The sequence below is a fragment of the Phoenix dactylifera genome, unplaced genomic scaffold (assembly GCF_009389715.1).
Source record: "Phoenix dactylifera cultivar Barhee BC4 unplaced genomic scaffold, palm_55x_up_171113_PBpolish2nd_filt_p 000283F, whole genome shotgun sequence".
NCBI lineage: Eukaryota > Viridiplantae > Streptophyta > Magnoliopsida > Arecales > Arecaceae > Phoenix > Phoenix dactylifera.
In genome coordinates, this window is record NW_024067767.1 from 433,611 (window position 1) to 456,938 (window position 23,328).

At 40.5% G+C, this 23,328-nt stretch overlaps 3 protein-coding genes and 1 pseudogene across 4 annotated transcripts; all 4 read right to left on the bottom strand.

Moving 5' to 3' along the window:
• Positions 1-29: 29 nt before the first annotated feature.
• Positions 30-9,897, bottom strand: LOC103699011 (bifunctional levopimaradiene synthase, chloroplastic-like). The gene is made up of 7 exons (XM_039117858.1): positions 9,615-9,897; positions 9,258-9,349; positions 8,910-9,139; positions 7,600-7,775; positions 4,728-4,946; positions 2,083-2,215; positions 30-1,408 (listed from the first exon to the last, which is right to left on the bottom strand). Exons 1-7 carry the CDS (start codon positions 9,800-9,802, stop codon positions 863-865), a joined length of 1,584 nt encoding a protein of 527 aa, XP_038973786.1. The 5' UTR covers positions 9,803-9,897; the 3' UTR covers positions 30-862.
• Positions 3,000-4,686, bottom strand: LOC103699012 (annotated as a pseudogene).
• Positions 9,898-13,919: 4,022 nt separating the features above from the next.
• On the bottom strand, positions 13,920-19,768 carry LOC103699093 (bifunctional levopimaradiene synthase, chloroplastic-like). Of its 2 annotated transcripts, none has more exons than XM_039117889.1 (8): positions 19,506-19,768; positions 18,985-19,181; positions 18,628-18,719; positions 18,222-18,451; positions 17,672-17,847; positions 16,323-16,541; positions 15,355-15,490; positions 13,920-14,764 (listed from the first exon to the last, which is right to left on the bottom strand). In XM_039117889.1, the coding sequence occupies exons 1-8, from the start codon at positions 19,701-19,703 to the stop codon at positions 14,219-14,221; spliced, it is 1,794 nt and encodes a 597-aa protein (XP_038973817.1). In that variant the 5' UTR covers positions 19,704-19,768; the 3' UTR covers positions 13,920-14,218. The 2 variants fall into 2 exon arrangements, with proteins under 2 accessions (XP_038973817.1, XP_038973816.1); XM_039117888.1 differs by having other exon boundaries at positions 16,323-16,550.
• Positions 19,769-21,184: 1,416 nt separating this feature from the next.
• Positions 21,185-21,777, bottom strand: LOC120105440 (E3 ubiquitin-protein ligase RGLG2-like). The gene is made up of 3 exons (XM_039117891.1): positions 21,570-21,777; positions 21,398-21,504; positions 21,185-21,287 (listed from the first exon to the last, which is right to left on the bottom strand). Exons 1-3 carry the CDS (start codon positions 21,701-21,703, stop codon positions 21,280-21,282), a joined length of 249 nt encoding a protein of 82 aa, XP_038973819.1. The 5' UTR covers positions 21,704-21,777; the 3' UTR covers positions 21,185-21,279.
• Between the last annotated feature and the right edge of the window lie 1,551 nt (positions 21,778-23,328).

Genomic DNA, 23,328 nt, shown 5'->3' on the forward strand with positions numbered 1-23,328 from the left:
TTTTTTTTTTTTTTTGCCTGCAGACATTCTCACGGATGTATTGGCAGCAGCATCAATGAAGTCAGCCTCCAAATCAATTATATCTGAAGATATTGAACTATCAACACGTCGATCTGAATTCTGATTCCCTTTGGTTGATAGGTCCAACCAAGTATTTATCCCACGATGAGAGCTAGAAAATAGACTTGGATAGGAATTTGCAAGTGATGGCCGTAATGTGGACAAGAATTTGATGACCTGCATCCTCTGAGCATGGAGAGTTTCATACTCTTTGGTTACCCTTCCATATAATCCATCATCCAAGCTCCAGAAGATTCGACAAAGCAAGTGGATCTGAATAATCTCTAACTTTGGAGACTTTTCTTTGGCTTCCTCAAAACCAGAACATAAAACTGTCACCTCAGATTTGTTACGATGGTTATTATCCTCATCGTCTAACTTTGATCTTTTATGTCTCTGAAGATACATATACAGGTTCAAGATTTCCGACGAGCTGTTCTCCTTGGGGAGATCAAAAGATTCTTTCTCCCATCCCCTTCTCTTCCCTTGCCCCGGCGCCCATGGAACGAAAAAAAAGAGAAGTTGGAGCCGGAGAAAGAGTGGCACGGCGGAGTTCGATTGGCCCAAAACGGCCTATCTGGGCCAAAGAAACCAACCAAAAATGGCCTATCTGGGCTGGATCTCACAACAACTGTGAGGACCCGTGCGGACGTGTGTTTAGTCCCACATCGGTTCAGATTACGTGAGGGGAGAAACAGTATTAATAGCCCATGAATCCAAACGCCGGCAGACCCAGAGGGAAACGTACATAGATGTCCTGCGTGCAAACAGTTCGAGTTTCCCTGCCGGCACAAGAAGGCTTTCATACAAGTGGGTTGAATGCAAAATCTTGGAAGAGCTTCATGATTTCTTCGTCAATACTCGTAAGGCCATCCATCCTTTTATAAAGAAAGCGCGAATTCCGAGCACCATTCACGACCGCATGGCTGCAGAATTCCGGCGCTACCGCCCTCGATCGAAAGAGCGCCCACTCCAGCTCCTCCTCGGCCGACTCGATCAAATTGACGACACCCGCCGTTGCTTCCTCCTGGGTGCAACCTGGGTGGTCCCTCATGTAGCAGCCAACCGCCGTGGCCAACTTTCCCTCCCGGACCTCCTTTTGGAAGGTGGCGACGTCGTTGGCAAGCCGGGCTACGACGGAAATGAGGTACATGAAGCGTGAGTCTGGACCCAGGTGGCTGAGCATCTCATCCGTGAACTTTTCTCCCAGCAAGAATGCAGAAGTCCATGTTACTACTCTAGCTCCGATAGAGACGACGGTGCATCGCATGTATTCTTCGTAGCTCGGTATGTGTTCGCTATGCATCCATTCTGCTTCCTCCAGAAACACAGCTACAAACTCCGCCCACTGAAATCAACGCATGCATATGATATGAGATAGCCTAACGGTCAAGACACTAATTATTTCAAAGATATGATGTGAGAAATATTTTAACCAAATATTTGAAACGAAAAAAAAAAACTCTCATGATTGAAACATGGAAATTCCAAATATAAGAGGAGCAATTCCTGAGCGATAACCCATTCCAATGCTTTTAAATTGATCGGTTGGACGCACTTGTGTGCTGACAATTCAAATCGTTGGACCACCAGAAAGTTCAGCAATTTATAAGTAGGTATGATTTTATTCAAAAAAAAAATTTACATAGTTTTTTTTTTCTTTTTCTTTTTTTGAAGGAGAAGAGCAGAATGGAGGAGAAGCATTTTCGTAGACAATCCAAGTGGTTTGGATAACAACTTAATTGAGTTGAGTACGTGTATATATGTTCATATCTATATACTTGCTTCCATTTTTCAAATAATTAGGTTTGGTTGCCCAATTAATACGATATCTCTTTAGTTTTTTTTTCCTCCATTGTTCGAATGACTTCCCTAAAAAGAGAAGTAAAAATAGGAGCGGTCAAAGGCTTTGATGGGCCTGGGCTAAATGTCATTAGCTCTAAACGTTTTGGGATCTTGGTCTCCAATTAGAAATTTGCTTTTAAGTGTCTCAATTGGTTAATTGAGAAAATTCGTACTTACCAAATGCTTGAATATGGGAAGGCAGTCACGATCCTGAATTCTGTTGGATTCTGCTGCCAACTCTACACATGTAGCATCAATGGCTTCGAGTACTAGCTTGTGTTGAGGAAGATCATCGATAAAAGATGAGTCTCACCTAGCATGGAAAAGAAAGAATGATAGAAAAGGTTATTAATCCAGAACAAACATTATAAACCTGTATGGCCTAATGATTGCATCCTTCTTTCAATTAGAGGAGGTTCCATGTTCGAACTTGGCGGGAGGGGTGTTTCTCTGGATGCTAGAAATGAGTAATTAACATCAATCCATGGTCTTGATCACATTTTTTCAAAAAAAAAAAAAAGAAAGAGAAAAAGATAAGAAATTACGCTAAGCAATTCTCTACGCAAGTTGGAGCCCAAACAAAATGGGCTAGCGCTAGAATCAGACATGGTTGTTATGTTAACAAATGAAGCACTAGAAGAAATTCGAACTTAGAATGGGTTTAATAATGCTGTAAGAATAGTCAAATCGAAATAAAGTGGTGCATGTTAGTTGACTATTTAAAAGAAAAAATATGTAGAAATCTGTGGAGCTTGTAATCACCAATAAAAAATGCAACAATGGAAGGCTATTACTAGTTATCGGGAGTCTAACTGGGGATGGAAGTACAGGAAAAGTTGGTTTTACCGACGCTTTTTTGCCGACGCTTTTTACAAGCGTCGGTAAATTTCCGTCTAGCGTCAAAAGTTGCCGATGCTTGTAAAAAGCGTCGGCAACAGACGAGGTGTAGTTCTCCGGGCTAAGACGACGCTAAAAAGCGTCGTCGGAAGCCAACAGAAAAGATTCAGGCTAAATACCAACGAGCTCCCTCCTAACCACACCTCACACACCTGTCTCTCTCTCTCTCTGCCTGGCCACCGCCCCTCTCTCTCTCATCCCTCCTCCCTCATCTCTCTCGCCCATTCCTCGTCTTCTCCAGAAACATCTATTTAACCAGTAGTATTACCCACATCTCTCTCGCCCATTCCTCGTCTTCTCTCTCTCTCTCGAAACATCGGTCACCATTAAAGGCAGAGAGGAAGGTAGGCGATGGCCAAGACCAAACCCGGCAAGAAGGACCTCGATTCCTACACCATTAAAGGCACCAACAAGGTCTTCTTCCCCGACCCCGATGCTCCCCCTCCGCCGATGCCTCCTCCCACGCCTCTGCCGCCCATCATCGGGTTCGAGATGTCCTCCTGCTCCTCCCTGCTGTACCCTACGCCGCCAGAAGTCGACGGAAGTGCCAGCGGCGCCGGCCAGTGCTGCTGCTGATGCGCGGCCGCCGCCACGGCCGCCATGTGGTGGTGGTGGTGCAGGTACCCCTCCGGCGTCCGGTAGTAGGGGAAGAACTGCTGGTGGTACTCCGCCCCGATCACGCCGGCTCCGGGGGCGACGCCGCCCTCCGTCTCCTTTCGGTGGAAGTTCCGGTGGCAGCTGCAGGCGGCGCAGCGCAGCCCGTCCAGAGTACCCTCCTCCCGGCCGCCATGAACTCCCCGCACCCATCCACCGCATGCCCCCCGATATTCACTGCGTGGTTCTTGAGGCACTCTCTGTACCTCCCTCCCCCTACCCTGCTCACCTTCCGGTTACCCGGCGCCCCCGCCCCCACGACCGCCACCATCCCCACTTCCCCTCCTCCGCTACCACCGCCTTCGCTCACCTTGCCGCCTCCGGCAGCGCCTCTGCCGGAATTCCCCAGAGGAGCCTCGTAGCCGGAGCCCACCGGCAACCCGATCTCCTCCTCCAGCTCGTCGTGGTCGTTGAAGTCCATCTCCGGATCCGTCGACCGGAGATCCCCGGTCAGATCTCGAGATCAGGACCCGGACCTCCTCCCCCCTCCCTTTCTCTAACTCCCTCTTTCTTTTCTCTAACTCTCGGGCTTAGCCTAGCTTTAGCTTAGGGGAGGAGATAAGAGAGAGTGTGGACACCATCAATTCACACACCGCCCGCACCCCGGCCATCCTCCGCCTTCCGGAGCTCTCCGCCGCCTGCGTCAAGAAGGCCCTCGATCTTGGCCCCTAGGGCCTCTTGTTCCCCAGATCGAGTCCCCTGGTGTCGCCAAGCTTTGCGAGCATGGGGTATCTGCAGGATGCGATGGAGGAGGCAGAGAGGAAGGTGTTGGGGAGGACATTGGGGAGGAATCGAGAAAATTATTTTTAAAATTATTTTTTTAAAAAAAATAATTATAACGACGCTTTAAAGCGTCGCTAACTGGGTTTTTAGCGACGTTTAAAAGCGTCGCTAAAATACGTCGCTAAAAACCTTCTTAGCGACGCTTTCTAGAAGCGTCGGCAATTCTTTTTTCCACTCCGACATAGCCGACCCTTTGGCGACGCTTTTAAAAGCGTCAAAAGGAAACAGATCAACGCTTATAAGCGTCGGTAAAGGCCTCAAAAAGCATCGCCAAATCTTGTTTTTCTTGTAGCTAGACTTCTGAAGTCAATCATCCAACCAAAGTCTTTACTTTATAATAATAGTGGCAAAGCCGGTCATTTGCATGGGGTACTAGTTAACATGAAAATTTCTCAATGCATTGAACACCCCCAATTAAGATATAGAGGGTGGGGTGGGTGGGTGGTTGGCACAGTGTAGGTTACTTAAACATAATTAAATATTGTTACCTCTTGAAAGCCTCACTGAAGCGCCGAAGTTCTTGAAGATTAAATCTTTTATCGTCAAAGAGATCATCAAGAACCATGGCCAGGACTACACCCTTGGCGTAGGCCAGACGACAAGATGAAAATTGAGGTTCATACATAGTTGGTGCCACTACAAGGTAAGATTGTCCAAGCCTTTTGCAGACACATTTCAGTCCATCAAACCCACATCTCTGCCACCATCTGCAAAACCCAAAGAGGAGTGTTGAAATATCCAAGGCAAAGAGCTACAAGATGAAGATAAAAATAAGTGACAGATTATACGGCTAGATAAAATGACTGGATAATGATTTCCATCACTATCTTCGATTTACGTGAGTCAAACCCTCCAAGATCTAAAATGAGAGCCTTCTTTCCTAATCGAGGATGGGTGCGCTCATGTGGGTACAAACCAATTTGCTTAGGTTGTGGGTTAGTTATAATGGCTTGGTTCGTATAACTTCTCAGATTATTTTTTAGATTTTCCTTTCTGATGAAAAGAATTAAGAGGTTGGTCGTCAAGCTTGACCTTTGTTATCTAACTTGTTTTTATGCTTTGTTTTATTTGATTTAAAATATCATTGTTGGAATTTGGGTCCACAATTTGCAATTTGTATCTTTTTTGATAAATTAGTTTCGCCGAGAGTGCGGTAAAATTAGTCTTATTACATAAATTAATATAATTATGTATCAAAATTTATCATGATTCACAAAACAGTATGCCGTTACTCTCATCTCCCCTGTATCCATGCAACTAGGTCTATTTCATTCAACACTGATGATTGGGTCCATTCCCATCAACACTTTCTAATATCGCGGAACGCCGTTCAGGTTTCCAGGATCTGCTTACTCAAAAAGAAAAAGGTTTACAAGATCTAGTTTAATAAATCACAAGGACCTTGTGTTTGGCAAAAATAAAGAGTAACTTTAATCTTTGTTATATCTTAGATCCTATTTTGACCGTCCATGCAGCAAGACAAGCATCCATGCAACAATAATGTTGAGACATTAATAGAATATGTTGTACATATACTTGATTTGACAAGACAAGCATCCGTGTCTGTAGCTAAATTAAATCGCTCACACGCACGCATCATAATGCTCATGCATGTTTGTTTCATTCTTAATATTTTTCTTCCACAGAGAGCAAAGAATAGTGCAGGAATACCATTTTACGTGTCAAGATCGAATCTAGATTCTCTCCCTGGCTAGGCCATGAGAAGAGTGGCAATTTTTTATCCGCACTCACTAATTAGGGGTACAAATGGGTCGGATCGGATCGGCTCCTGAGTGACTCCGATTCAATCCGATTTTTTAGTCGATTTTTAATTTTGGACCCAGATCCGACCTGGTTGAAGATCGGATCGGGTCGGGTTCGGGTCGGATCCGGATTCAAGTTGGGACGGGTTCAGATCCGAATCAGATCCATAAGAATTTGGGCAAATCTAATTTGGTCAAATCATAATTAATGACCCATATCACACTATTTTTGATCTATATGACTGATTGGACGGAACTTGGTGTCTCCCAGACCTTCCAAAATCCAATTCCTGGCACATGACCCATATTCAATTCAGTGTTCCCTCACTTCCTCCCTGCAAAAGTTAAAAAAAACAAAAACCCAAAAACAGAAGGAAAAAAAAAAGCCAGCTACCGAGACACCAGATGTATCAACAGTGTAATAGATCGAGAGCTGACGGATCAATAGTGCCACGACCCACACATATATAATAATAATAATCAAAAAATTCTCTTTTGTATTTTCCTCTCTCTCTTCAGGTCCATTCGGGTCAGATCGGATCCGTTCGGTAAATCCAGATTCGACCCAGAAAATGATTCGAGTCCAATTTTAGGACCCGACCCGGACCCACGGATCCTAAAATTCGGATCGGGTTGGATCTACACAGGTCGGGTCTCGGATTGACCTGACCCATTTGCAGCCTTACCACTAACCATCAAAACTCATCCAAAATAATGGATTTGGGTGTTATTTTTTTAAATCAATCAGTATGAATTAGTTGAGATCAATTTTATTAGAAATGGATTGGGTGTAGTTTTAGCCTATCAACCTGATGGGTCAATGCAAGTATAATATAAATCTTTAAAATCTATCTTTTAATTGCCAAGATCGAGAGTGGGTACAAGTACTGGTGCAAAGAAATGTATGTTTTAGAGATATTTTTAGTGATAAAGCATTTAGAAAACAAGTGCAGAATGAAGCTTTGAGAAAAAAATTGAATTGGATGGATAAATCTGGATAAAACATTCCGGTAGTCAAATTCATCATTAAATCTCTAAAAACAGTGATAGCTATATCATATACGATGCTCTATAAAGAATTGTTCATTTGATTAGAAAAGTTGCATAACTAATAGTTAAGAAAATAAATAAAATATAATAAAAAGAAAGAGGAGAGTGTAATATGTTTAGGATTTATCACTTTTTCCACCTAAATTTTGTCTCACACTTTCTTACTTTGTTTGGATCGGCCATTCTAAATACCTTATTTTTAGTTTGTTTTGCTTTTATTTATTTTTTAATAAATAATAGATAAGTAACATGCTATTTGAGGTTGATAGGTAGGTATGGGCTTTTATGAAATTAATAGGTCGGGTATGGATTTGTTCTTTTGAAATTAATTATAATTGGTCTGATTATGGGTTGAGGTTCATAACTCAACCCCAAATTGATTTGATCCAAACCTGGCCTAAGCTGGCTCATTGCTAGCCATAATTATAGGGATAGAGGTGTCAATTAATGTATCCAAATATAGTCAACAAACAATTATTCTTTTTATCCAATGGCTTAGATCTTAATTATTTGACAACCTTTAAAATATATGACTTATCATACTAACCTCTCAAATTCCTCCAGCTCTTGTTGATATAGCTTCTGCAACTTTTGAAAGTCTAACTTTGCAAGTTGTAAATATTTTCTTGTACTCTCATTTCCTGACCACAATTGTCTTACGGTGCTTATTGTCTCTAATCTAGGCAGGAGGCATTGACAGGGCAATTCCAATGCAAAATTTACCTACACAAATCAGATTAAAGCAGATTACATAAAGCTAAAAACTTGAAATGCCTGCATTTTATGTTAGAAATGGTTACAAATAGACTATGCTTGCTAGTATTTGTCATGTGTATTGAACATGATACTTTGATGTGGGGTATAAATGGTTACAAATAGTGCTGCTAGAAGTACCTAAATAGGGATAGGTTCATTATATAGCTGCAATTTCACTTTTCCATAAGTACTGGGGAAAAAAATAATAGGGTTATGGAAAGTTGATACTCTTAGTAAAAAAGTAAATATTTTTATACGAGATTCCATGGAATTTATTCCCCGAAAGGATAACAGGACCATCAATTTCAACCATAGTTAACTTAAATTGACTGATGAGGAATGTATGTGCAAACATTGTATGTCTGAGGGTTTATATGCAAATTTAAAAGCATTGAAGGGTTAATATGCAAACTATTGAAGATTTAGTTAATCTGAAAACGATAAATAATCTAAGGTTGTATATTCTGGATATTTGGAACATTTCTCACTTAATCTCATCAAGCCAACTTCGTGATCCAATTGCAGTTAATTAGTCTGCATGGACCTATATTCAACGAATATATACTTAGGAACTTCATTCAAATTTAAAGAATCGGGGCATTATTACATGAATTTACAAAAATAATTAGAGAGTAAATGCAAAAAATCTTTTCCAATATAAGTCTCACCGGGTCAAGTTTATGGGAACAGAGACTGGATGACAGAGTGTCTCGTCCATGGACATGGCACAAGGATGCAATTCGGATTGTAGATCCTAATTTTCATACTACAATACAAGTTTCATGTGTCTATTTCCTTTCTTTTCTAAGTAATAGTGCTATTGCTATCCGGTAAGAATATAGCTCAAATACTTCAGAGACAAGCAGTATACCCCCATGATTCATTACCAAGACTACTCTCCTAAAATATTATGGTAATTTCCCTTCTTTTCCGCAGTTTTTTTTCTTTTCTTTTCTTTTTATTAAAAAAGAATCTTCCTCCCTGCTTTGAGAACAGGATATGTCGTTGGATTGTTCAGCCAAAAACTTAACATTTTTGCCAAGACCAATCATCAATGATCGTATAAACCACATTCAAGCGACAGCTTAGGGGGGGTCTTACCTCTATCCCAAGGTTGTTGGGCTGCAAAAGAGTTGGGTTCCCCTCGGACAAGACGTTAAGGAGTTGGGACCTTGCAAATTCCTGTGCTTCTCCCATTATTTTTGATTCAGTCGGGAAGCCTGTCCGAGAGCATCTATACAGGTTCAACAGAGCTGATATATTGGTTGGTGAATCGACGGAGAAACATTCATAAAAGCTCTTTTCCCCATCCTCTAAAGCCATAAGAACACCTGCAAATAGATATCCAAGTGGTCAATCTCATTTAGTTGAGTTATATGGGCTTATGGGCTTGGAACAATCCCAATCGAGATGTTATTGGAGCAGAGAGAAAAGGCCGTGCGTCGATACCTGCAGAGACGGGGTAGCCATGATGCCTCAGCAAGCGAAAGGCTAATACTGTGGCTTTTGCATCATTCAACCCATACCTATCATCCCATTGCCTGCGGTTGAGAAACATAATTACGTACAGAGCTGTTTAGGTAATTAAATACGAGATGACCGCATCTTATATATAGGAGTCCCCACCTTCAAAAGAAATTTTGAAGATGTGGTCATGATCTCATGACACAATTGTTTTATTAGATGCCAGATTTTGGTTGATTTAAGAGTCTGGTTCATATTTTTCCTTCTCTACAGTTGGCTGGGTGGCACTTTATACACTCATGGCACGAGGTGCGTTTATATATACTAACACGATGCACTTACATGTAGCTTGTGCGTAAAATACGTCGGATTTGGTGTTCGAAGTATCTTTGGATTCCAAGCCGCTCCATCAAATCCACCAACATTAGAGCCTCAAAAAGAGCAGCAGTATCCATTAGACAAGTCTCAATGGATGCGAGTTCCACCTCTATTGCACCAACCAAATCCTCCTCTTTTTCCTCTGCCTGCATGAAGCCCTCCTGCAAGAGGCTAGGTTGGTAAGATCATGTTATATTTTATCTTTCTCCTGTATCAGTGTGAGAATCCGTGCAGGCGTGTGTTTAGTCCCACATCGGTTATTCGCTGGATAGATTTTGGGTACTTATACAGAATCAAGAAATCCAAATAATACCTTTCGGATAGCCTTTTTGGGTGAGATCCTGTATTATTACAAATGGTATCAGAGCGAACTCGGTTAATAGTCTATGTGGACTAGGAGACACTACAGCCGGATTCATTAAGGCTGCCCACAGGGGCGAGTACATCAACACTTGAATGGGGGAGTCTGTGATGACCCGTGCAGACGTATGTTTATTCCTACATCGGTTATTTGCCGAGAAGATCTTAGTTACTTATATAAAACCAAAAAATCCAGATAATACCTTCCGACTAGTTATTTTGGGTGAGATGCTGAATTGTTATAATAAATCATGTTTGGTAACTCTCGTCATGCTTTTTTTTTTTTTTTTTTTTTAAGTAAATCTGGCACTTCATATGGCTCTTAAATGAACACAGCAGCCCGTCAAGTCATAAAAAAAGAAAACGATAATGCCTCTGATCTACTCGTGGTGACTCCAGGTATAATGCCTCGCTGCCTGCTATATAAGGATGAGCGCGGGGTTTAAAGCCTAAACACCCGTCCCTTAAGCTAATGCAGAGTTATCAGTTCGTTCAAACATGTTAACGTCATTTAAAACATTACCACAATATAAATTCAAAAAAACAAAAAGTTTTACAAGATTTAATAAATCACAAAGACCATGTGTTTGGCAAAAATAAAGAGTAACTTTAATCTTTGTTATATATATCTTAGATCCTATTTTGACAGTCCATGCAACAAGACAAGCATCCGTGCAATAATATTGAGAATTAAAAGAATATGGTGTACATATACATGATTTGACAAGACAAGCATCCGGTGCATGTATGTAGCCAAATTAAATCGCTCGCACACACATATCCGAATGCTTATGCATGTTTGTTTTTCTCTTCTTTTTTTTTTCGAAGAGATGAGGATAGTGGCAAGAATATCCCTTCACCTGTCAAGATCGAACCTAAATTCTCTCCCTCTCCCTGTCTACGCCATGAGAAGAGTCGCAATTTTTATCTGCATTCACTAACCCATCAAAACTCATCCAAAATAATGGATTTTGGTTTGATTTTTTTTTAAAATAGATAATATAAGTTAGTCAAGATCAATTAGAATATAAATCAAATGCTATGAATTAGTTAAGACCAATTCTATTAGAAATGGATCGGGTGTAGATTTAGCCTGTCTCCCTGAAGGGTCAATGCAAGTATAATATAAATCTTTAAAATCTATCTTTTAATTGCTAAGATCAAGAGTGGGTACAAAATACTAGAAATGCATATTTAGAGATATTTTTAGTGATCAAGCATTTAGAAAGCAAGTGCAGAATGAAGATTTGAGAAAAAATTTTAATTGGATGGGTTATTCTAGATAAAACATTTCGGTTAAGTTAGATTCATTATTAATTTTTTTAAAAAAAGTGATAGCTACATCATATACCATGCTCTATAAAGATTGTTGATTTGACTAGAAAAGTTGCATAACTAACAGTTAAGCAAATAAATAAGATATAATAAAAAGAAAGAGGAGAGTGTAGCATGTTTTGGAATTTTCACTTTTTCCACTTAAATTTTGTCCCACACTTTCTTACTTTGTTTGGATCGGCCATTCTAAATACCTTATTTTAAGATTATTTTGCTTTTATTTATTTTTATAAATATAGATAAGTAACATGCTATTTGAGGTTGATAGGTAGGTATGGGCTTTTATGAAATAAATAGGTTGCGTATGGATTTGTTCTTTTGGAATTAATTATGATTGGTTGGTTATGGGTTGAGGTTCTTAACTCAACCCCGAATTGATTTGATCCAAACCTGACCTAAGCTAGCTCATGGCCAGCCATAATTATAGGGATAGTGTTGTCAATTAATGTATCCAAATATGGTCAGCAAACAATTATTGTTTTCATCCAATGGCTTAGATCTTAATTAGTTGACAACCATTAAAGCATATGACTTATCATCCTAACCTCTCAAATTCCTTCAGTTCTTGTTGATATAGCTTCTGCGACTTTTGAAAGTCTAACTTTGGGAGTTTTAAATATTTTCTTGTACTCTCATTTTCTGGCCACAATTGTCTTATGATGCTTGTTGTCTCTAATCTAGGCAGGACGCATTGACGGAAAAATTCCAATACAAAATTTACCTACACAAATCAGAATTAAAGCAATTTACGTAAAGCTAAAAGACTTGAAATGCCTACATTTCATGTTAGAATGTGACCTGAAAATAAGTGTCACGGACAGCTTGCTAGTATTTGTCATGTGTATGTGTATTGTGACTACTGGGACTGGGCCGCCAGATGGGCCGACCTGGACCAAGGTCGGCAGCCCATCTGGAGGCCACCACCTCCTATGGTCCTACTTTAGAGAGGTACAGCTGCCGGCGGAAGGGAGAGACAGCTGCCGACCGCTAAAGTGGTTATCACCGCCTAAGAAGCCCTATTTTCTAGCCCTCTTATCGTGCCCCTCCTTCTTCCTCAGAGAGGAATTCCTGAACCAGCAACCACTGAGGCGCCGGAGCAGGGATCGTTGCAGTTCACCCCCGAAATAGGTAAGCCTTCCGACCACCTTGTTTCCATTTTCTCTGCCCTTCCTCCTCCCGATCCACTCGGGAGGATAGGTAAATTAAAAGAGAAAAAGAAAGAGAGGAAGCAAGAAAGAAAGAAAGAAGAAGAAGAAAAGGGGGAAGAAGGGGGCGGGGACTCACCTGTGTGCGGCCATGTATAACCCGAACCCGACCTGAAAAATTCAAGTCCGGGTCGGGTCTAGGTCCAGGTCGGGTCCAATATGAGAGTGATCCAAAAAGAGGGGATTTTCTTTCTGCTACGTCCCCGATTTTGTTACCCTACACCCCCTCCCACCCACATTAAAAAAAGGAAGAATAACAAGTAGAGAAGATGTCATCGTCTCTCCGCCAATCATGCCGTCGGCACTCAAAACACCGCTGCTGGAACGCTAGTCTCGAATTCCTAATCCCTCTCCTCCAACCCTTCGCCCCTTTCTCCTCCTTCCTCTTTATCCCCACCTAAAAAGCCAAGTTTGCTGCCCTCTTCCCGAATAATTCATTAGAAAAAGTCGCGATAATGGGACCCCCCCAGCCCCCTGATTTGATCCTGGCTATACTTTTCGTGGACCTCTTGGTCCAGATCATGGACCGGCTGCTGAACTCCGGAGATCGGAAGTCTTTACACCTTGTCTCCCGTAGCTTCCTCCGTGTGGAGGTGCTCCACCGCCACGCCTTCCGCATCCTCCACTGGGAGTCCCTCCCTTCCCTCTTGCGCCGCTACTCCACTCTCGAATCCCTGGACCTCTCCACCTACTCTGCCCTCGATGGCGCCTCCCTCCACATCGCCGGTGGCCGTCGGGGGTTGAAAGGAATGTGCCTCGCCGGGGCCACGGGGATCGGGTGGTGGGGGCTGGAGGCGCTGGTGGCAACGTGCCTATAGTTGGAGGTGGTGGACCTCTCGCACCGCGTCGGCGTCGGGGATTGGGAGGTGGCGGTGCTTTCGGCCGCCGGTGGGCTGAGGGAGCTGAGGTTGGACAACTGGACAAGTGACTTGGGATCACGGACAAAGAGAGAGATTGGGTATTCCGAGTTCGGGTCGGGTCGTTGGGTAAACAATCCAAATCGATCTCAAAAAAAATTGGATCGGGTCGGGTCTGGTTCGGGTTGAGATTGGGTTGTCCCAGACCCGGCTCGAAAAATAGAAAAAGTTTAATTTTAGAACCAAACCCAGACCCATAGGTCCTCTAAAATAGGTTGAGTCAGGTCTAATAGAATCGGGTTGAGTCGAGTCACGGGTCGAGCCAATCATTTGCAGACTTAGACGTGGTAGATCAAGAGTTGTAATAGTAGTTTAGAAGCAGATTATAGCAGATTAAGAGTTGACATAACAACTTAGAAACCGATATTGTAGGCTGATATATCAAGAGAAAATAAGAAAAAAAATATTTACTATATTAAAATATTTACAAAAGAAGAGGAAAACAAAAGAAAAAAAGAAAAAAAAAGTAATTTTATTTCTCTGTTCCATCATATTCAATACATCTCAGGAGTTATGTATACTTACTCCGTATAAGAAAAATAATATAGGTCTCTACATGATTATGCAAATAAAAAAAATATTATAGGTGATGCAGATTGCAAAATAATGTCTAAAATTATGCTAACATAAGGCACGAATTAATTTGCTTACAAGTTCAAATTGTGTCATAGATGGTGCGAGAGGGAAACATATATAGATGACTTGGTGCGAACTGCTGAATTCATTGCTTCGCTGCAGGCTCAAGAAGCCTTCATTCAAGTGGGTTAAACATAAAATCTTGGAAGAGCTTCATGAATTCTTCATCGGAATTGGTAAGGCCATCCATCCTTCTGTAGAGAAGACGGGCACCTCGAGCATTACTCAGGACTGCACGGCTACAGAACTCCGGCACTACTGCTCTTGATCGATAGAGCTCCCACTCCAGTTCCTGACAGGCCAACTCAATCACATTGGCGAGACCTACCACGGCTTCCTCCTGGGTGCAGCCTGGGTGGTCCCTCATGTAGCAGCCAACCCCCGTGGTCAACTTTCCCTCCTCGAGCTCCCTCGAAGAGGAGGCAAGATCATTGGAAAGTCGGCAAACGACGGAAACGAGGTCCGTGAAGCGTGAGTCAGGACCAATGTGGCGGAGCATCTCATCTGTGATCTTCTCTCCCAGCAAGAATGCAGATGTCCATGTTATTATTTTCGCTCCAATAGAGACCTTGGTGCATTGCATGTATTCTTCGTAGGTCGGAATGCGTTCGCTGTGCATCCATTCTGCTTCCTTTAGAAAGCAAGCTGCACACTCTGCCCACTGAAATGAATGCATGCATACGATATATAAGCCTATTGTTGTGCTTGTGAGAGAGCCTATATGGTTCAGGACTTCAATTAGTTCAAAGATATGGCATGAGAAATATTCCAATTAAATATTTCTTAGAAAAATCTCTCAGGTTTGAAATATGGAAATCTAAAAATAAGACAGCTGCAACTGCTGAACTATAACTCATTCCAATGCTTTTAAGTCGATCAGTTGGCCAGACTTGCGTGCTGACCCGTTTAATTGTTGGGACACTAGAAAGTCCAGCAATTTATCGACAGGGATGTTATTTAAAAAGAGACTTAAGGAGAGGTTCTTCTTTTTTTTTGGTTAAAGAGAAGGACAGAGGAAAAGGAATTATGTAACCAATCCAAATTAATACGAGACCTCGTTAGTTATTTCATTTCTTCTTTTAAATTGGTCGAATGACTTCTTAAAATGGTCGGAAAGAGGTGCGGCCAAAGCCTTTGATGGACCTGGGCTAATGTCATTAGGACAGAATGTCTAATCTTTGGGTTATTGTCCTCCTGCTAGAACTTAGCTTTCAGCATCAAAATTGATTAATTAAGAAAATTCATACTTACCATATGCTTGAATATGGGAAGGATGTCGCGACCCTGAACTCGGTTGGCTTCTGCTGCCAGCTCTAGATAGGTACCGTCTATGCCTTCGAATACTAGCTTGTGTTGAGGAAGATCATTGATAAGAGATGAGTCCCACCTGGCATGGAAGAGAAATTAAGAATGATAAAAAAAGCCTTTAATCCAAACACTCTAAATCGGTTTATAGCCTAATAATTGCACCCTTCCTTCAATTAGAGGAGGTACCATGTTCAAACTTGTTGATAGGTGTTTCCCTGGGTGCTAGAAATAGCTAGAAATAGATAATTGACATCAATCCATGGCATCGATCATACGTTCCTCAAAAAATAAAATTTAAAAAAAAAAGAGTTAAGCTAAGCTAGTCTCTACGCTGATTGGAACCCAGACATGGGTCAGGGCTAGAACTAGATTGTGGTTGTTCTGTTAATAGGCTAGGAGAAGTTAAGCACTAGAAAATATTCGACACGGAGGAACATTTGATAATTTAGTATGGATTTAAAAAAATGTTGTGGGAATAATTACACCAGAGGTGGAAATAAAGTGGTGCTTGTTAATTCATTATTTAAAAGAAAAATATGTATAAATCTATAGAAGAGTATTAGTAGTTATCAAAAGTTTGAATGGAGACAGGGACTTCTGAAGTTAGTCATCCTCCCAAACTCTTTGCTTTATAATTGTGGCAAAGTAGGTGATTTGCATGAGATCTTTATTGACATGAAAATTTCTCCATGTGTTGAACAACTTCTCTGAGAAAAACAATATGCTAGTGACATTCTCCTAGCAATTGGATAAGAAGACCATCCAAAGACCAACTTTGCTAAGCATGAAACACTAGCATGCTGAGAAACTGGGCTGCCTCCTCCAAGTCGATAACATTTTAGGTTCAAATCTTGAGTTGGTGTTTCCAATCATTTCATTGAAATGGTTGGTTTGGGGTCAAATATACTTACCTCGTGAAAGTCTCGTTGAGGCGCCGGAGTTCTTGAAGGTCATTGCTTTTGTCATCAAAGAGATCATCAAGAATGGTGATCAAGACTGCTCCCTTGGCATAGGCTAGCCGAAAAGATGAAAATTGAGGTTCATAGATAGTTGGTGCCACTACAAAGTAACTTTGTCCAAGCCTCTTACGTCCACATTTCACTTCATCAAACCCAAATCGCTGCCACCATCTGCAAAAGCTAAAGCAGAATATCGAAGTATCCAAGGCAAAGAGCTACAAGATGAAGATAAAAATAAGTGATGATGTCTAGATAAAATACTAGATCATGATTTTCATTGCTATCTTCCATTTACTTGAGTCAAACACTTGGTGACCGCTCCAAGTTATGAAAGGAGAACCTTCCTTCGAAATACAGGATAGGGCTCAAAAAAATATTGTCAAATTAAAAGAATATGTTGTATATGTACTTGATCTTAGGTTTTCTCCAAGATCTTGGTTATATGTTGCTAGAAAGTCACATACACATGTACAACTCTTTTTATATATAATTAGATCAGATATATAATTAGTTGGGATAAATTAGAAAATAAATGGATCGATCAGGTATGAATTAGTTGAGACCAATTCTATTACAAATGGGTCAGGCTTAGGTTTAGTTGCCAGAATAAGTACAAGTATGGGTGCAAAGAAGTTAATATTATATAGATATTTTTAGTAACAATGCATTTAGAAAGCAGGTGCACAATCAAGATTTTGAGAAAAGTTTTGAACCGGATGGATTATTCTAGATATGAGATTCCGGCTAGTACGATTCATTCTCAAGTTTCTAAAATTAGTAGCAGCCACATCATATACCATGCTCTATTAGAAGATTGGTTCAGATGATTAGAAAAATTGCATAAATAATATTTAAGAAAATAAATAAAAGTGGAAAATATAGCATGTCTAGGATTTATCATTTTTTCCTCTTAAATTTCTTCTCTCACTTTCTTACATTTTTGGATGTCCTGTTCAACATAACTTATTTTTAAGTTTATTTTGCTTTTATTTATTAATATTTATAATTGATAAGTAATGTGCTGATTGAGGATGATAGTTGTATATGGGTTTGTATGAAAATAAATAGCTTTAGATTTATTCTTTTGAAATTAATTATGAATAGGTTGAAGTTTTTTTTTTGACTCAACCCCAAGTTTGACCTCATCAAGACCTAAGATGGCTCATTGCCAACCCTAATTGTGAGGATAGAGATGTCCTTTGAAAGATACGAATACAGTTGGCAAGCAATTATTATTTTCATCTATGGCCTAGATCTTCATTAGTTAGCATCCCTTAAAATATATGACTTATCATACTGACCTCTCCAATTCCTCCAGCTCTCGTTGATATAGCTTCTGCAACTTTTGCAAGTCCAACTTTGCAAGTTTTAAATATTTTCTTGTACTTTCATTTCCTGGCCACAATTGTTTTATAAGGCTTCTTGACTCTAATCTTGGCATGAGGCGTCGGTGAGGTAATTCCAATGCAAAATTTACCTAGACAAATCAGATTAAAGCGGATTAGATAAAGCTAAAAAACGTCAAATCCCGGCATTTGATATTAGAATATGATTTGAAAATAAGTGTCATGGCCACCTTCTATGGAACATGATATTTAATTTGATGTCGGGTACAAATGGTTAAAATAGTGCTGCTAGCAGTACCTAAATGTGGACAGGTTCATCATATAGTTGCAATTTCACTTTTCCATAAACATTGCAAAAGTTTGCTTACTAGGAAAAAATATGGAAAGAAGGATGGAAGGCAATATTCTATATATATATATATTATATATATATATATATATACACACCAATCTTCCTCCCTTGCTTTGAAAACAATATTCCGGCGACAGCTTGGGGGTGTCTTACCTCCATCCCAAGGTTGTTGGGCTGCAACAGAGTTGGGTTTCCCTCTGACAAGACGTTAAGGAGTTGGGACCTTGCAAATTCCTGTGCTTCTCCCATGATTTTTGATTCAGACGGGAAGCCTGTCTGAGAGCATCTATACAGGTTCAACATAGCTGATATATTGGTTGGTGAATCGACGGAGAAACATTCATAAAAGCTCCTTTTTCCCTCCCCTAAAGCCATAAGGACACCTGCACATAGATATCGAAGTGGTCAATCTCATTAGTTGAGTTATATTGGCTTATGGGCTTGGAACAAGAACAGCTAGACCTGCAAGCAAGCATGCAATTCGCAGGGACCGGGGTGTGCCCCTCAAGTTCCCATCCAGATATTATTTGAGCAGAGAAAAAAGGCCGCGCGTCAATACCTGCAGAGACTGGGTAGCCATGAAGCCTTAGCAAGCGAAAGGCTAATACTGTGGTTTTTGCATCATTCAACCCATACTTATCATCCCATTGCCTGCAGTTGAAAAACATAATTACGTGCAGAGCTGTTTAGGTAAATACGAGATGACCGCACCTTATATATAGGAGTCTCCACCTTCAAAAGAAATTTTGAAGATGTGGTCATGATCTCATGACACAATTGTTTTATTAGATGCCAGATTTTTGTTGATTTAAAGTCTGGTTCTTATTTTCCTTCTCTACAGTTGGCTGGACGTGGCACTTTATGCACTCATGGCACGAGGTGCGTTTATATATACTAACACGATCGATGCACTTACATGTAGCTTGTGCGTAAAATACGTCGGATTTGGTGTTCGAAGTATCTTTGGATTCCAAGCCGTTCCATCAAATCCACCAACATCAGAGCCTCAAAAAGAGCAGCAGCATCCATTAGACAAGTTTCAATGGATGCCAGTTCCACCTCTATTGCACCAATCAGATCCTCCTCTTTTTCATCTGCCTGCATGAAGCCCTCCTGCAAGAGGCTAGGTTGGTAAGATCATGTTCGACAAAAAGCTATATCTCATCTTTCTCCTGCATAAGTCATGTTTGGTAACTCTTCTACAAACACTGGGAGGTTCATTATTTTGTGGGGCATCCTTCTCAGCTGGGTGGGGAGATGAATCAAGTCTAACCAACAAGAATGCAAGCATCTAGTTTCCTCAGATTCACATTAATTAGTTATAAGATAAATCATAGATGGGAGTTGACATGTCATATTTTTTAATTAGTATAAATTGGCACGCATCTCGAGGTTTAATAAATCTTGCTCTACTGCTAGAGAGAGAGAGAGAGAGACCTCCGGCTTTAGAAGGGCAAACGTCGACGAATGGCGCGTGCTTCTTCTCGTGCGGAGAAGCTGAGGTGAAAGGGAGAGTGACTGACGGAGGTGGCGGCCCGGGGATACTGGCAGCGATGCCAAGGCAGATGGGTGATGGGTGAGGAAGCGCGGAAGTGATGGAGCAGGAGGCTGAGCAAGGGAGCAGGGGAGAGCCATACTGCTCAAAATTCTTTCCTTCCTCTGGCCTCTGATCTACTCCTGGTATGACTCCAGGTAATGCCTCGCTGCTGCCTGCTATATAATGACGAGCGCGGGGTTTAAAGTCTAAACGCTTGTCCCTTACGTCGAAGAGTGTCATTTTCTCTTTTTCTTGCGGGCAACCTCAAAGAAAAATTAGTGCCCATATGTAGCTAAAAAAACAAAAGAAAATGGTGTTCATACGATTTTTTTTTTTTCTTCTTTGATCAGACTATCATCGACCAGTCTGGAAGTTACACGCCCACTAAAATCGATAATCAAAATATGGCGACGTACAAAAAAAGTATACTCCTAGAGAACCGGTCCTTAAAGCTCAGCAACACGTGAGCATCATAAATCTCTCTATGAACAAGTTTTACTTGAACAGTAGCGAGGGATGATCTGAGCCTCCAACAACCTCCAAAATATATACCTTATATATCAGTCCAGCCTTGGTCATGCTTCATGTTGTCTGTGAGCGGCGATTCAAATCGGTATATGGCCGGCACGATCGTCTTTCAATGACGATGGTGACAAATGATTATTTATAACAATATATGACCAGCGTGATGCCATTCGGTAACAATTAACAATTTCAAGCACCAATAGTTTCGTATGGCTTAATACTGATGCAAAAGACTTCAGCAATTTTGGAGGGAGAGTTAGCGATGCTTAATATATGACATGGTCAGTTTTAAATTTAGTGTCTAAATTACTTGATCTGTTGGCCATGGACATAAGTTTTGAGTCTTAGATATGACATTTCTTCTTTGACACTTAATCATTCTTTTTTAAGCGTACAAGAAACCTTCAACAATAATTTTTTTTATCAATATCAACATTAGTATGATATTGCTGAAGCTCATAATTTTTAAATATTAACTATACACTACAAGAAAATTCATCTTTTCCGACGCTTTTTATAATCTTTACCGATGCTTATAAGCGTCAGCTGAAGTTCCCGCGATGCAAACAGAAGCGTCGCAAAAGCGTCGGCGATACCGGAGTGGCAAAAGTTTTTGCCGACGCTTTTACGCTAAGAGAAAGTGTCGGCAAAAACAGGGCTTTCCTGACGCTAATAAAAGCATCGGCAAAAACAACATTCGCCGACGCTTTAAAGCGTCAGGAAAGCCCAAAGCATGCCAGTTCTGGGTTTTCGCAATGCTTTAAAGCGTCGGCAAATGTATTTTTGCCGACGCTTTTCTTAGCGTCGGCGTAGGCTTTCAGTTTACTGACGCTTTAAAGTATCGGCGTAGGCGTGCCACAACTTTTATTTACCAACGCTTTAAAGCGTCGGGATTGCTATTTTTTTTAAAAAAATAAAAATACGAATGTAAATTATAAAAACACATTATAACAATATGAACCTGTATTACATTTACATTGACACAAACATTCAAATCATTCGAAATATTTAAATTGTCATATCTTAGAATTACAATGTACTTTGTAAAATAAGAAACATATACATATCAAACTCCATAAAAACCAGTCTAGAAGGTATCAAGGACAGGATTCAGCTCCATCATCATCATCTCTATGAGCTTTTGAAGTCTCAGGAATCTACAAAAAAAAAAAGAAAAAACCATATATGTAAATTAATTTATTTACTTGTTTCTCTTCTAGAGAACTCTCTTATGCAATGGCTGACGCCCTTTTATGAACTCCGGCACCTTGCTCCGAGCTACTTGAGTGTGAGTATTTTGGATTTGAATATGCTGAACCATGACTTTTAATTGGTGGAGGGAGAGCAGTCATTTCTGGTGTTCCTCTTCCTTTACTGGGAAACAAAAAGGAAATAACTTGAACAGCAGAAACATTAAATCAGAAACATCATCCTAATACCCCAAAAGTTGAAGGTCTATTGTTGCTTTATATTGTGATGGGATTTCCATCAATACTGCAAGCGCGAACTCTGTCTCCTTTCTGCTGTTGGCAATATTTCTAGACATGATCTCTGTAAAGTTCATAAACTGCATAAAACCAAATCACAAAATGACCACTCTTCATATGCATATGTAGTATCATACTTATGTATGTTCAGTTTGTAACCTAGAAATTATCAAATGCGCGTGAAGGTATATTATCATCAAATTCTCGCATCATGTCCCATGGTCCATCACCAACTCCAACTAGAACTATTGACAGCGGGTAATCACTACCAAGTACCAACATAAGAGATGCAAGTCAGAATAATTAACAGTAAATATATGATTAAAAAACAAATAAAAAGGCTTTACTATCTCAAATTAGTGCTCTTTTATTGCATAAAATAAAAATCCACGAATAGGAAAAATAACAACGAAAAATTGAAAAGAGAAGCATCCTAAATAGCTGACCTGTCCATCTGCTATTATAAGAAGAACATGATACTGGCCACCACTATTATCTGCAATGCCGATGGCTGTTTCAATTATTGGTGCAAAGGATGTTGGTCCTGTCAAGAAGGTCCAGAGTCATGACCAAATAGGAACTTCACAATGATCTATATGAGGTTGACAAAAAAATAGCATGTAAGTAAGAGCATCGTACAGACCAGCTAATCGAAGATGTAGAACTAATTCTTTATATGTTTGTAGTGCTTCCTCAAAGCCATTACATGGTCGGTTCTCTGGATAAAAACTGAATACCTCCTGATCATGTGTGGATGCTGCAATATAGAAACAATAACAAGAATCCCCAGACAGTTTTAGAAAGGTAGCCTTGAAATTTGTAGCAAAATTAAGTAGACCTTTTTCTACAAGCTAGAGCGACACTAACCATCTCCAAATCCAAAGCAAGGAATAAGATTATCCTCATCAAAAGCAGATAGAGTTCTTCCAATAATATCTTATCTATTCCCAAGGTTTTATCCTCTTAGCATAAGGGTTCATTTCAAAAACTAAGTATCCGAACACTGTTTATGTAGTATGATCATGGCCACACTAATGCATCGGATTCTTGTTCCCACTAAGCACTAAGAAGTACACGCATTTCAGAGCAGATCCTCAAAGGGGAAAAGCTTCGAAGCTTGAGATCTGTTAGGGACAGATCTTGCAAACCATAAATCCTGAGTGCTGGTTCTCCTAAAATTGGTCTCACCAGTCTGAGCTTCAATGCGAAGAGCCATTTGATACGCCTCATCCACATTCAGCAGCCTTTGCCTCATCAACTCCTTACGGATATCAACTCTCAATCCGGTTCGATACCTCGCAATAGTCTGATAATCATTCTCCACCACTTGACTTCTCACCTTAAGTTCATGGAACTTATCAGTATATTGAGTTACTGTCAGTGTTCCTTGTTTCAGCAAAAGCAATTCTTCATACATAACTTGCTCATAGTCAATAGGCAAGTATTTCTCCTTTAGTTTAAGCTTCATCTCCTCCCACTCAGCAATTGCTGGTTGTCTTATTCTCTGCAAGTGCTCCTCCATACTTCCCCACCAAGCCCGAGCATGTCCCTTCAATTTCATCTTGACATACCTCACCTTTCTATCTTCTGACACTGAGAACCAATCGAAATAATCCTCCAATGCTGTCAGCCAGTCCCGGAAACAATGGGGTTCAAGCTTTCCATGAAAGTCTGCAACATCTACTTTCATCCTCTTGGTCAATTCATCGAG